General features: G+C 44.6%; 1 protein-coding gene across 8 annotated transcripts in view; it reads right to left on the bottom strand.

Moving 5' to 3' along the window:
* The window catches only part of AGRN (agrin), a 709,575-nt gene that overhangs the window by 227,343 nt on the left and 466,524 nt on the right, over positions 1 to 15,708 (bottom strand). For all 8 annotated transcript variants that reach the window (XM_063943138.1, XM_063943142.1, XM_063943139.1 and 5 more), the window contains one exon: positions 1,480 to 1,704. In XM_063943138.1, coding sequence (XP_063799208.1) covers positions 1,480 to 1,704 — 225 coding nt within the window. The remainder of the gene's footprint in view (positions 1 to 1,479; positions 1,705 to 15,708) is intronic.

The following is a 15,708-nucleotide window of genomic DNA, read 5'->3' as shown; positions in this document are numbered from 1 at the left end:
TACTTGTACTAATCACTAGTTACATGTCTGCTGTTCATACTTGTACTAATCACTAGTTACATGTCTGCTGTTCATACTTGTGCTAATCACTAGTTACATGTCTGCTGCTCATACTTGTACTAATCACTTGTTACATGTCTGCTATTCATACTTGTACTAATCACTAGTTACATGTCTGCTGTTCATACTTGTACTAATCACTAGTTACATGTCTGCTATTCATACTTGTACTAATTAATAGTTACATGTCTGCTATCCATACTTGTATTAATCACTAGTTACATGTCTGCTATTCATACTTGTACTAATTACATGTCTGCTATTCATACTTGTATTAAATTAATCACTAGTTACATGTCTGCAATTCATACTTGCATTAATCACTAGTTACAGCTGCATATTTATGTTTCTGAACTGACATTTTTAAACATTTCAAAAGGTTTAAAATGTCCATGTAAGATTCTGTAGAGAACAATGCCCTGTATTGAGGGATGACACTTTACATTCTTTTATTCTACACCTGTAAAAGCACACTTACTGTCACACAAATCGATGGTAAAGTGCCGACACAGGCTTCCATTAAAAAGTTTCCCAACTGCATAAGTGTCACTTCACTTTAGAAATACTTTCTTTGTGTTTAGAATGCTTCTATTGAGGCTGTGACAGTGTCAGGGAGATATTGATTTATGGGTTCAGACAGCAGGGTTGTATAGACCAGTGCGCTGTAATCTATAACAAAGACTGGCATCTTGACTTAAATAGCTGCAAATCATAGTATCTCTTCTGGCTCTATGGGGTTGGCTCTAAAAGTTTAAATGTATCCTGTTGCAGTAACACCTTAAGATGTTACAGTGAATCTAGTAAATGTGCATATACTGTAGAATACCAAATCTATACAAACGGGTGTAGTATGACTGGCCGGTTGTCGAGATCCCGGCACCCAGAATACTGTCGTCAGGATCCCGACCGCCGGAATGCCGGCAGCCTGGGCGAGTGCAAAAGAGACCCTTGCGGGCTCGCCACGCTGTAGGCACGGTGGCGTGCTACGCGCCACCGTGCCCGCACGCCACACTATTTATTCTCCCCCCAGGGGTGTCGTGGACACCCCAACAGGGAGAATAGTTGTCGGTATCCCAGCGGTCGGGATCCCGGAGCCAGCATGCTGAGCGCCGGGATCCCGACAGCTGGTATATCGAGTGCCGCCCATACAAACACCTCTCTATAGGAAGCATGCCTTACATTGTTTTGCTGAAATGACTGTACCATCATTTGTAGACCCACTGTTAGGGTTACAGCACTGATTTAATTGTGATCAGACATTACTGTCAATGCAGAGACTACGAGTGCTCACTCACCACTTTGGAGTTGCGTTACAGTCAGGTCAGTGCTTATTCATGGATATATCTAATTGGTGTATGCAATACGTATTACATAACCCTACCCACAATCACACTGCTCGCACTGACTGGCTTTACTTACCCTGAGCCTGGCACTGCCCTGAGCGCACTTTCATCAGTTCTATTCCTTGGATGGCACCAGTTCTGGTCATTATACACTCATTGTCATAGGTCACTCCGTCATCAGCACACAGAGGTTCTCTGCGGGCTAAGCAATTCTCTGGCCGGGAAAGCATCTCCACTTTACGTGAGCGTGGGTTCACTCTGCACACCCTATTCAGGTCATTTAGGGCGCTCTTGCACGGGTCTGCAGAAATAACAGACAAACACATGTATTAACCAGTGCCTATATGTGTAGAATTGTAGGCCCTGGGCAAAGCAATGAACTGGGGCCCCTACACATCTATTCACGGGAACAAAAAACAAACAAAAAACAAAAAAACAGGCTCCTGCTACGGTCCTGTGCCGTCTCTCCACATGCTGCCATAAAATGATGGCTGTCAGCACTCTGATTGGCGGATACTGTAGCCCCAGCTATCCAATCAGAATGCAGACAGCCATTCACTGTCTGGCTGCAGACAGGGAGGCAGGTCGAACATGCTGCCTCGCAGCACTGAATGTGTGACCACCACCCATAGCTGCTAGAAGGTCCCTAGAATTGTGGGGCCCTGGGCAGCTGCTCAGTGTGCCTATATGCCAAGATGGCCCTGTTTAAGCATATTTACACTAATTTACAATCTGTAGTTTTTGTATTTGAACACCACACACAACCAATATTTGCTGAAATAACCAGTCAGATATAACATGAACAGACACAAATATATCTCCCGTTAGCTAGCAATCACCCAGTATATCAGATATGACTCAGACTACACAAAGCACATGCTGAAATTCACTATAAAATATATTGCTATAAATGTCTTAAGGGAATATAAGCAAAAAATAGGCATTAAATGAGATTGTGATTTCCCTTAAAGCAGAGAGGCACAGTAGCTATTCCCAGCAGAGATCCACTGCCTCTAAGCAATCCCAGAATTATCTATTTCTATTATTAGGTTCCTGCATTTAATATATATTGTATATTATGGTTCAGTTTAAAAATTGCTCACCATTTACTATTATGCAACAATACATTATATTTAATGAAGTTGGGTATAATGAGGAAACAATTTACTCTTCCTGCATTCTGTCCCCTTCCATCTAAACCTATGTATACCATATATGTCACTGTTGTTTTTATTTTACATGTATTCATTGATAAATTGCACACACAGTACAAAAGAGAAACAAAAGAAAGCTCTGATAGCTACAAAGACCACTACAATTACAGAAATCATAGATAGTAAATGACAGCACATAGAATAACAATCACATAGATGAACCACTTCTATCAGTGCAAAATAACAGTGTAATGAAATACAGGAAAAAACTTAGAAAGGCGGGGACCCATTAGTAAGAGTTTCCACATTATACTGTACCATGTAGTTAATATGACTACTTTGCGTATCTAGGGTGTCATTCCGAGTTGATAGCTCGCTAGCTATTTTTTGCAGCGCTGCGAACAGACAGTCGCCGCCTACAGGGGAGTGTATTTTTGCTTTGCAAGTGTGCGAGCACATGTGCAGCCGAACACTACAAAAAAGTTTTGTGCAGTTTCTGAGTAGCTCAGAACTTACTCAGCCTCTGCGATCACTTCAGCCTGTTCTTGCCCAGAATTGACGTCAGACACCCACCCAGCAAACGCTTCGACACACCTGCGTTTTTCCAACCACTCCCCGAAAACGGTCAGCTGATACCCACAAACGCCCTCTTCCTGTCAATCTCCTTGCGATCGGCTGTGCGAACGGATTCTTCGTAAAATCCATAGCTCAGCAACGATCCGCTTTGTACCCGAACGATGCGCCTGCGCATTGCGGTGCATACGCATGCACAGTTCTAACCTGATCGCAGCGCAGAGAAAAATCATACCATGCGATCAGGTCGGAATGACCCCCTTAGTCTTTAGTAGAATTAGTGAGGGTGACAATCAGTGCTGTTTTTCAGCAGGAACGCAGTTCCTATCTATCTATAACTTTTTTAATAGCTCCACCCCCAGACCCGTAGTTCCTGAACCTATTTTTGCATAAAAATAGTAGTGGTGGCAATATAAGGTAGGCATATAGAGAAATATTTAGAGGAGCGGGATTCCACATCTAAGTAGCAATCAACCTAATCATGTCACTGTTCTTAAAGGAAATAATATTTATAAAACATATTTATAATACATGATTATAAATACATTTCATACAATAAACTATAAACTGTATTGATAGTCATAATTGTGACTCTAAAATGAATACAGTTACAATATCAACTCAAACTCATTCAAAGGGTCTAAGCTGCTAAAACGTTGCACAGCGCATGTACCCCACTGTGTGCACACACAGAGGGGGAAACTCAGGTTTGTTAGCAAACAAAAAAAGCACACTAATGGGTAAAACCAAGGTGGTCATTCCGAGTTGTTCGCTCGTTGCCGATTTTCGCTATGCTGCGATGTGTTGCTAATTGCGCATGTGCAAGGCACACAGGGCGCATGCGCTTAGTTATTTAACTAAAAACGTAGCAGTTTTGCTGTGGATCCTGCGGCGCTTTTCAGTCGCTCTGCTGATCGGTGAGTGATTGACAGGAAAGGGGTGTTTCTGGGTGGTAACTGAGCGTTTTCCGGGAGTGTGCTAAAAAACGCAGGCGTATCAGGGAAAAACGCGGGAGTGTCTGGAGAAACGGGGGAGTGGCTGGCCGAACGCAGGGCGTGTTTGTGACGTCAAACCAGGAACTAAACGGACTGAGCTGATCGCAATCTGCAAGTAGGTCTGGAGCTACTCAGAAACTGCTAGGAATTATTTAGTAGCAGTTCTGCTAATCTTTCGTTCGCTATTCTGCTAAGATACACTCCCAGAGGGCGGCGGCCTAGCGTTTGCAATGCTGCTAAAAGCAGCTAGCGAGCGAACAACTCAGAATGAGGGCCCATGTGCGCTGCAGGTGGGTCAGATGTAACATGTGCAGAGAGTTAGATTTGGGGTGAGGGGTTGATAAAACTGAAATCTATATTGCAGTGTAAAAATAAAGCAGCCAGTATTAACCATGCGCAGAAACACTATAACCCACCCAAATCTAACTCTCTCTGCACATGTTCCATCTGCCCCATCTGTTGTGCAACATAGTTTTGCCCATTTTTGTGCTCTTTTACAAACCTGAGTAAGGCCCAGAGTCACATTTCTGATCGAGACGCACAGTCTCAGAACTGTATTGGAAATGTGCTAGGTGCTGCTTGGCAGTAACTGGGAGGTTGATAATCAGTGTGTAATGGGCGTGTTATGGAAGTGTCTCAGGCACTGTTACATTACTGGTTGGGTGCCCAGGTGCTTAATCACTTACATGGAAGGCCAAACTCTGATGGAGATTCGGCATCCGCAATGTGTCTAGAACAAATTTCTATGGTGTGTCTAAAAGATGGACTAGACGTGATTGTTGCTACTAAACAGGGCTGGTTCTTGGGCTTCTAGCGCCCCGGGCCGGCAATGGGGGTGTGGCTTCATACAGGGGGCGTGGTCAGTTACGCCCCCTGTACAGTAGTAGCGCCGCTGAAATTATGTGCGGTGCGCGATGACGTCATCGTGCACCGCACAGTAAAGGTCCTCTCCTTGAAGGGAAACTAGACGCGGGGGCAGCGGCAGCGGGACAGAGCGGGCAGTGGGGATGCACAGCAGCAGCGGATCTTGCCATGGTGCGGCGCCCTCCGGACGGCGACGCCCCGGGCAAAAGTCCTGCTTGCCCGTGGCAAGATCCGCTACTGCCACTAAAGATGCTCAAAGCGATTGTCTCAGTCCTTACACTTTCAGACACAAGGATGTACACCAGGGAAGGGCTTATACGAGTATTTAGCAAAAAAGTTGTAGGCCCAACTGTGGTAAAAGACACACTCAGTGTCGGACTGGAGCATGAAGGGCCCACCGGGGGTATGCAGTGGTAGGGAACCACAGAGGTTTGGCTTACCATTAGAGACCTGGACTGGACTCCTTGATAATTTATATAGTAATTAATGCTAGTGCATGCATGATAATGTGCCAGATTAATACCAGCAATGTACTATAGAGAATACGTCATAATCCTGTGCAAGGTAACATATGTATAATATATGATTAAAGTACACAGTCTAGAACATGATCCCTAGAGGAGGAGGTCCCCCCAGGCAGTGGGGCCTACCGGTGGTTTCCCGTGTACCCCTGCGGGCTAGTCCGAGCCTGGACGCACTGTCGGCACCACTAGTCTGACCCAGAATCAGCGCCATTATGTCAGTGCATGCGCTTTAGGCAAATTCTGAATTTTACAAACTGTTACGTTACACACGAATAGCCTATATTTAAACAAAAATGTATTTCCACTTACACTTTCAACCAGCTGTTTATTGCATTTAGCAGAATGCCGGAAACTGTAGATTGAAACACTGTTTCTGAAGGCTCAGCTGTTGCCATAGGGCCTATGGCGGTGTGACTGTACAGGCCAATAAGAGTCTGCATGTGCAGAGTCCCAGTTATAGGGGCTTCACTAGGGGAAGGAGGAGGTTGCTCAAACTTTAACATTTAACTCAGAGTGCAGCTTTGACCAAAGTTATGTACCACTTACCCTCTCATCTATTATAATGCAAACATAATTTATATTTTCTATTATGGGCATAATAATGGAAAATAGAGTTAGTAAAATGGGGAGAAAATGCACTTTTTGTATGTTTATCGGCTCAGCACGCAATTACTGCCACCCCAAATATTTACACCCAAACTTCCAGGGCAATAAAACAAATCAGTAATTTAAACAAGGTCTAAGTACAGGAACAAAGATGGACAAGTCAATTTTAAAAGTTAAAAAGTTTTCCCAAAGTATACATTCTAAGCATAGAAGGAGGAGGTGGGGGGAGTACGTTGTGGGTAATTACAGTATTTTGCTTTTTGTTTGCATAGCTTTGGGGTATGAGCCAAGGCAAGTGAGGATTTCTTCCCAGATAACTCACATTAGAGTGTATTACTGCATGGGGATCCGACTGAGCCTCACCATAAATTAAGTCTATTTATTTATTTACTTGCGATACGTCCAGCGAGGGGAGCGCTTGCCAGAGGTCCCCTGCACACTAACATTATTGTATTTGGTGCATGCAGGTAAATAGATTTGGTGGCAGTGGAGAACCAATCTTAGAGTTCCACTTCTGCAGGGAATGCCACCACTACAAAGCCTGGTAGTGTGAGAGGCCCATCAAAGCGTAATCATTCTCCCAAGTCTCCCTTCCCTTCTGTTAGAAGAGACGGACCTGTATGTGTTTAGATCTTACCTCACAGGGTACAGTAGGCTGGAGCAGTATTTCCAGAACTCCACTGAATTTTCCTATAGTTCCGGGTATACAGTATTTCTCCCATGCTGTAATTGTCATTGGGGCCCCACCACAGAGTATTCCTGGTAGCACCATTATAAGCCGCCCCGAACAACTGACTATAGAAGTGCTTTTATATAAGTGCCTTGAGTACTATTGGAAAAAAAAGCGCTATATAAATCTAACGACTATTATTATTTTGTCATTGGCTTCACTGTGACTGGCAGTAACTTCCTCTTGGAAGTTTGCCTGTCAGTCACATACACTACAGGCACACCCATTGGAAGGTGTTTCTTCCCTCTGAGACTGCCTGACCAAGCTGCAATTAGCCACTCCCTGCTTATCATAGTGTCCCAGATGACATTTATGGGCTGCAGCCGACGCAGTCCATAGAAGCTGGTGTTTTGCGCATGCACTGTTCCCCTACCGCTTGTGCGCATGCTTCAGTTCCAGGGCCTGCCGGATCCATTCTGCAGATGTCAAGACCTGGCTTTCTCCTCTCCTCTCTGGGCACGGGGGGAGCAGCAGACCCTCTCCTACTAGTAGGTAGGAGCCACTGCTGCTCAAACTACATTTGTGGTGAATGCAGTGCAATGGTGACTGGAGGGGCAGGAAACTCAGTCACTCTTCTGCCGTCACTGATTAAGCAATAGTCTAGAGATGTTTACTTGCAAACATATGAAAAACAATCCCCGTCCCCATTAGAGATGTGCACTTGAAATTTTATCGGGTTTTGTGTTTTGGTTTTGGGTTCGGTTCCGCGGCCGTGTTTTGGGTTCGACCGCGTTTTGGCAAAACCTCACCGAATTTTTTTTGTCGGATTCGGGTGTGTTTTGGATTCGGGTGTTTTTTTCAAAAAACCCTAAAAAACAGCTTAAATCATAGAATTTGGGGGTCATTTTGATCCCAAAGTATTATTAACCTCAAAAACCATAATTTCCACTCATTTTCAGTCTATTCTGAATACCTCACACCTCACAATATTATTTTTAGTCCTAAAATTTGCACCGAGGTCGCTGGATGACTAAGCTAAGCGACCCTAGTGGCCGACACAAACACCTGGCCCATCTAGGAGTGGCACTGCAGTGTCACGCAGGATGGCCCTTCCAAAAAACACTCCCCAAACAGCACATGACGCAAAGAAGAAAAAAAGAGGCGCAATGAGGTAGCTGTGTGAGTAAGCTAAGCGACCCTAGTGGCCGACACAAACACCTGGCCCATCTAGGAGTGGCACTGCAGTGTCACGCAGGATGGCCCTTCCAAAAAACACTCCCCAAACAGCACATGACGCAAAGAAGAAAAAAAGAGGCGCAATGAGGTAGCTGTGTGAGTAAGATAAGCGACCCTAGTGGCCGACACAAACACCTGGCCCATCTAGGAGTGGCACTGCAGTGTCACGCAGGATGGCCCTTCCAAAAAACACTCCCCAAACAGCACATGACGCAAAGAAGAAAAAAAGAGGCGCAATGAGGTAGCTGTGTGAGTAAGATAAGCGACCCTAGTGGCCGACACAAACACCTGGCCCATCTAGGAGTGGCACTGCAGTGTCACGCAGGATGGCCCTTCCAAAAAACACTCCCCAAACAGCACATGACGCAAAGAAGAAAAAAAGAGGCGCAATGAGGTAGCTGTGTGAGTAAGATAAGCGACCCTAGTGGCCGACACAAACACCTGGCCCATCTAGGAGTGGCACTGCAGTGTCACGCAGGATGGCCCTTCCAAAAAACACTCCCCAAACAGCACATGACGCAAATAAAAATGAAAGAAAAAGAGGTGCAAGATGGAATTGTCCTTGGGCCCTCCCACCCACCCTTATGTTGTATAAACAGGACATGCACACTTTAACCAACCCATCATTTCAGTGACAGGGTCTGCCACACGACTGTGACTGAAATGACGGGTTGGTTTGGACCCCCACCGAAAAAGAAGCAATTAATCTCTCCTTGCACAAACTGGCTCTACAGAGGCAAGATGTCCACCTCATTATCATCCTCCGATATATCACCGTGTACATCCCGCTCCTCACAGATTATCAATTCGTCCCCACTGGAATCCACCATCTCAGCTCCCTGTGTACTTTGTGGAGGTAATTGCTGCTGGTCAATGTCTCCACGGAGGAATTGATTATAATTCATTTTAATGAACATCATCTTCTCCACATTTTCTGGAAGTAACCTCGTACGCCGATTGCTGACAAGGTGAGCGGCGGCACTAAACACTCTTTCGGAGTACACACTTGTGGGAGGGCAACTTAGGTAGAATAAAGCCAGTTTGTGCAAGGGCCTCCAAATTGCCTCTTTTTCCTGCCAGTATAAGTACGGACTGTCTGACGTGCCTACTTGGATGCGGTCACTCATATAATCCTCCACCATTCTTTCAATGGTGACAGAATCATATGCAGTGACAGTAGACGACATGTCCGTAATCGTTGTCAGGTCCTTCAGTCCGGACCAGATGTCAGCATCAGCAGTCGCTCCAGACTGCCCTGCATCACCGCCAGCGGGTGGGCTCGGAATTCTGAGCCTTTTCCTCGCACCCCCAGTTGCGGGAGAATGTGAAGGAGGAGATGTTGACAGGTCGCGTTCCGCTTGACTTGACAATTTTGTCACCAGCAGGTCTTTGAACCCCAGTAGACTTGTGTCTGCCGGAAAGAGAGATCCAAGGTAGGTTTTAAATCTAGGATCGAGCACGGTGGCCAAAATGTAGTGCTCTGATTTCAACAGATTGACCACCCGTGAATCCTTGTTAAGCGAATTAAGGGCTCCATCCACAAGTCCCACATGCCTAGCGGAATCGCTCCCTTTTAGCTCCTCCTTCAATGCCTCCAGCTTCTTCTGCAAAAGCCTGATGAGGGGAATGACCTGACTCAGGCTGGCAGTGTCTGAACTGACTTCACGTGTGGCAAGTTCAAAAGGTTGCAGAACCTTGCACAACGTTGAAATCATTCTCCACTGCGCTTGAGACAGGTACATTCCACCTCCTATATCGTGCTCAATTGTATAGGCTTGAATGGCCTTTTGCTGCTCCTCCAACCTCTGAAGCATATAGAGGGTTGAATTCCACCTCGTTACCACTTCTTGCTTCAGATGATGGCAGGGCAGGTTCAGGCGTTTTTGGTGGTGCTCCAGTCTTCTGTACGTGGTGCCTGTACGCCGAAAGTGTCCCGCAATTCTTCTGGCCACCGACAGCATCTCTTGCACGCCCCTGTCGTTTTTTAAAAAATTCTGCACCACCAAATTCAAGGTATGTGCAAAACATGGGACGTGCTGGAATTTGCCCATATTTAATGCACACACAATATTGCTGGCGTTGTCCGATGCCACAAATCCACAGGAGAGTCCAATTGGGGTAAGCCATTCCGCGATGATCTTCTTCAGTTGCCGTAAGAGGTTTTCAGCTGTGTGCGTATTCTGGAAACCGGTGATACAAAGCGTAGCCTGCCTAGGAAAGAGTTGGCGTTTGCGAGATGCTGCTACTGGTGCCGCCGCTGCTGTTCTTGCGGCGGGAGTCCATACATCTACCCAGTGGGCTGTCACAGTCATATAGTCCTGACCCTGCCCTGCTCCACTTGTCCACATGTCCGTGGTTAAGTGGACATTGGGTACAACTGCATTTTTTAGGACACTGGTGAGTCTTTTTCTGACGTCCGTGTACATTCTCGGTATCGCCTGCCTAGAGAAGTGGAACCTAGATGGTATTTGGTAACGGGGGCAAACTACCTCAAGAAATTGTCTAGTTCCCTGTGAACTAACGGCGGATACCGGACGCACGTCTAACACCAACATAGTTGTCAAAGCCTCAGTTATCCGCTTTGCAACAGGATGACTGCTGTGATATTTCATCTTCCTCGCAAAGGACTGTTGGACAGTCAATTGCTTGGTGGAAGTAGTAAAAGTGGGCTTACGACTTCCCCTCTGGGATGACCATCGACTCCCAGCAGCAACAACAGCAGCGCCAGCAGCAGTAGGCGTTACACGCAAGGATGCATCGGAGGAATCCCAGGCAGGAGAGGACTCGTCAGAATTGCCAGTGACATGGCCTGCAGGACTATTGGCATTCCTGGGGAAGGAGGAAATTGACACTGAGGGAGTTGGTGGGGTGGTTTGCGTGAGCTTGGTTACAAGAGGAAGGGATTTACTGGTCAGTGGACTGCTTCCGCTGTCGCCCAAAGTTTTTGAACTTGTCACTGACTTATTATGAATGCGCTGCAGGTGACGTATAAGGGAGGATGTTCCGAGGTGGTTAACGTCCTTACCCCTACTTATTACAGCTTGACAAAGGCAACACACGGCTTGACAAATGTTGTCCGCATTTCTGTTGAAATACTTCCACACCGAAGAGCTGATTTTTTGGGTATTTTCACCAGGCATGTCAACGGCCCTATTCCTCCCACGGACAACAGGTGTCTCCCTGGGTGCCTGACTTAAACAAACCACCTCACCATCAGAATCCTCCTTGTCAATTTCCTCCCCAGCGCCAGCAACACCCATATCCTCCTCATCCTGGTGTACTTCAACACTGACATCTTCAATCTGACTATCAGGAACTGGACTGCGGGTGCTCCTTCCAGCACTTGCAGGGGGCGTGCAAATGGTGGAAGGCGCATGCTCTTCACGTCCAGTGTTGGGAAGGTCAGGCATCGCAACCGACACAATTGGACTCTCCTTGTGGATTTGGGATTTGGAAGAACGCACAGATCTTTGCGGTGCTTTTGCCAGCTTGAGTCTTTTCATTTTTCTAGCGAGAGGCTGAGTGCTTCCATCCTCATGTGAAGCTGAACCACTAGTCATGAACATAGGCCAGGGCCTCAGCCGTTCCTTGCCACTCCGTGTGGTAAATGGCATATTGGCAAGTTTACGCTTCTACTCCGACAATTTTATTTTAGATTTTGGAGTCCTTTTTTTACTGATATTTGGTGTTTTGGATTTTACATGCTCTGTACTATGACATTGGGCATCGGCCTTGGCAGACGACATTGCTGGCATTTCATCGTCTCGGCCATGACTAGTGGCAGCAGCTTCAGCACGAGGTGGAAGTGGATCTTGATCTTTCCCTAATTTTGGAACCTCAACATTTTTGTTCTCCATATTTTAATAGGCACAACTAAAAGGCACCTCAGGTAAACAATGGAGATGGATGGATACTAGTATACTTATGGATGGACCAGCGACTGCCGACACAGAGGTAGCTACAGCCGTGGACTACCGTACTGTGTCTGCTGCTAATATAGACTGGATGATAATGAGATGAAATTAATATATATATATATATATATATATATATATATATATATAATATCACTAGTACTGCAGCCGGACAGGTATATATATTTATTATGTAATGACTGATGACGGACCTGCTGGACACTGTCAGCTCAGCAGCACCGCAGACTGCTACAGTAAGCTACTATAGTAGTATGTATCAAGAAGAAAGAGAAAAAAAAAAACCACGGGTAGGTGGTATACAATTATGGATGGACCAGCGACTGCCGACACAGAGGTAGCTACAGCCGTGGACTACCGTACTGTGTCTGCTGCTAATATAGACTGGATGATAATGAGATGAAATTAATATATATATATATATATATATAATATCACTAGTACTGCAGCCGGACAGGTATATATATTTATTATGTAATGACTGATGACGGACCTGCTGGACACTGTCAGCTCAGCAGCACCGCAGACTGCTACAGTAAGCTACTATAGTAGTATGTATCAAGAAGAAAGAGAAAAAAAAAAACACGGGTAGGTGGTATACAATTATGGATGGACCAGCGACTGCCGACACAGAGGTAGCTACAGCCGTGGACTACCGTACTGTGTCTGCTGCTAATATAGACTGGATGATAATGAGATGAAATTAATATATATATATATATATATATATAATATCACTAGTACTGCAGCCGGACAGGTATATATATTTATTATGTAATGACTGATGACGGACCTGCTGGACACTGTCAGCTCAGCAGCACCGCAGACTGCTATAGTAAGCTACTATAGTAGTATGTATCAAGAAGAAAGAGAAATAAAAAACCACGGGTAGGTGGTATACAATTATGGATGGACCAGCGACTGCCGACACAGAGGTAGCTACAGCCGTGGACTACCGTACTGTGTCTGCTGCTAATATAGACTGGATGATAATGAGATGAAATTAATATATATATATATATATATATATATATAATATCACTAGTACTGCAGCCGGACAGGTATATATATTTATTATGTAATGACTGATGACGGACCTGCTGGACACTGTCAGCTCAGCAGCACCGCAGACTGCTACAGTAAGCTACTATAGTAGTATGTATCAAGAAGAAAGAGAAAAAAAAAACCACGGGTAGGTGGTATACAATTATGGATGGACCAGCGACTGCCGACACAGAGGTAGCTACAGCCGTGGACTACCGTACTGTGTCTGCTGCTAATATAGACTGGATGATAATGAGATGAAATTAATATATATATATATATATATATATATATAATATCACTAGTACTGCAGCCGGACAGGTATATATATTTATTATGTAATGACTGATGACGGACCTGCTGGACACTATCAGCTCAGCAGCACCGCAGACTGCTACAGTAAGCTACTATAGTAGTATGTATCAAGAAGAAAGAGAAAAAAAAAACCACGGGTAGGTGGTATACAATTATGGATGGACCAGCGACTGCCGACACAGAGGTAGCTACAGCCGTGGACTACCGTACTGTGTCTGCTGCTAATATAGACTGGATGATAATGAGATGGAATTAATATATATATATATATATATATATATATATATATATAATATCACTAGTACTGCAGCCGGACAGGTATATATATTTATTATGTAATGACTGATGACGGACCTGCTGGACACTGTCAGCTCAGCAGCACCGCAGACTGCTACAGTAAGCTACTATAGTAGTATGTATCAAGAAGAAAGAGAAAAAAAAAAAACCACGGGTAGGTGGTATACAATTATGGATGGACCAGCGACTGCCGACAGAGGTAGCTACAGCCGTGGACTACCGTACTGTGTCTGCTGCTAATATAGACTGGATGATAATGAGATGAAATTAATATATATATATATATATATATATATAATATCACTAGTACTGCAGCCGGACAGGTATATATATTTATTATGTAATGACTGATGACGGACCTGGTGGACACTGTCAGCTCAGCAGCACCGCAGACTGCTACAGTAAGCTACTATAGTAGTATGTATCAAGAAAAAAGAGAAAAAAAAAACCACGGGTAGGTGGTATACAATTATGGATGGACCAGCGACTGCCGACACAGAGGTAGCTACAGCCGTGGACTACCGTACTGTGTCTGCTGCTAATATAGACTGGATGATAATGAGATGAAATTTATATATATATATATATATATATATATATATATATATATAATATCACTAGTACTGCAGCCGGACAGGTATATATATTTATTATGTAATGACTAATGACGGACCTGCTGGACACTGTCAGCTCAGCAGCACCGCAGACTGCTACAGTAAGCTACTATAGTAGTATGTATCAAGAAGAAAGAGAAAAAAAAAACCACGGGTAGGTGGTATACAATTATGGATGGACCAGCGACTGCCGACACAGAGGTAGCTACAGCCGTGGACTACCGTACTGTGTCTGCTGCTAATATAGACTGGATGATAATGAGATGAAATTAATATATATATATATATATATATATATATATATATATATAATATCACTAGTACTGCAGCCGGACAGGTATATATATTTATTATGTAATGACTGATGACGGACCTGCTGGACACTGTCAGCTCAGCAGCACCGCAGACTGCTACAGTAAGCTACTATAGTAGTATGTATCAAGAAGAAAGAGAAAAAAAAAACACGGGTAGGTGGTATACAATTATGGATGGACCAGCGACTGCCGACACAGAGGTAGCTACAGCCGTGGACTACCGTACTGTGTTTGCTGCTAATATAGACTGGATGATAATGAGATGAAATTAATATATATATATATATATATATATAATATCACTAGTACTGCAGCCGGACAGGTATATATATATTTATTATGTAATGACTGATGACGGACCTGCTGGACACTGTCAGCTCAGCAGCACCGCAGACTGCTACAGTAAGCTACTATAGTAGTATGTATCAAGAAGAAAGAAAAAAAAAAAAAACACGGGTAGGTGGTATACATATACAATTATATATATATTATATACAATTATATATATATATATATATATATATATATATATATATTAAACTGGTGGTGATTAATTAAACTGGTGGTCAGGTCACTGGTCACACTATCAGCAACTTGCAAGTAGTACTCCTAAGCAGACAATCACAATATATACTGGTGGTCAGTGTGGTCACAATGGCAGTGTGGCACTCTGGCAGCAGAGTGCCAGCAAAAGTGTGCACTGTACGTTAAAATATGTACTCCTGCTCTCAGACTCTAACTGCTCCCCACTGTCTCCCCCACAAGTCAGATATACAGTCACACTATCACTTCAGCAAGTAGTAGTACTCCTCCTAATGCTCCCCAAAATTACTAAAGTAAATAATACTGTGTCTCTCTCTACTCTAGTAGTCTCACTCTCTATAAACGGAGAGGACGCCAGCCACGTCCTCTCCCTATCAATCTCAATGCACGTGTGAAAATGGCGGCGACGCGCGGCTCCTTATATAGAATCCGAGTCTCGCGATAGAATCCGAGCCTCGCGAGAATCCGACAGCGGGATGATGACGTTCGGGCGCGCTCGGGTTAACCGAGCAAGGCGGGAAGATCCGAGTCGCTCGGACCCGTGTAAAAAAAACTGAAGTTCGGGCGGGTTCGGTTTCCGAGGAACCGAACCCGCTCATCTCTAGTCCCCATGTATAATTTATA

This window comes from Pseudophryne corroboree, chromosome 10 (assembly GCF_028390025.1).
Source record: "Pseudophryne corroboree isolate aPseCor3 chromosome 10, aPseCor3.hap2, whole genome shotgun sequence".
In the NCBI taxonomy this organism is placed as follows: Eukaryota; Metazoa; Chordata; class Amphibia; order Anura; family Myobatrachidae; genus Pseudophryne; species Pseudophryne corroboree.
The sequence above is the reverse complement of the archived record's forward strand: the minus strand, read 5'-3'. Positions and strand labels throughout refer to the sequence as shown.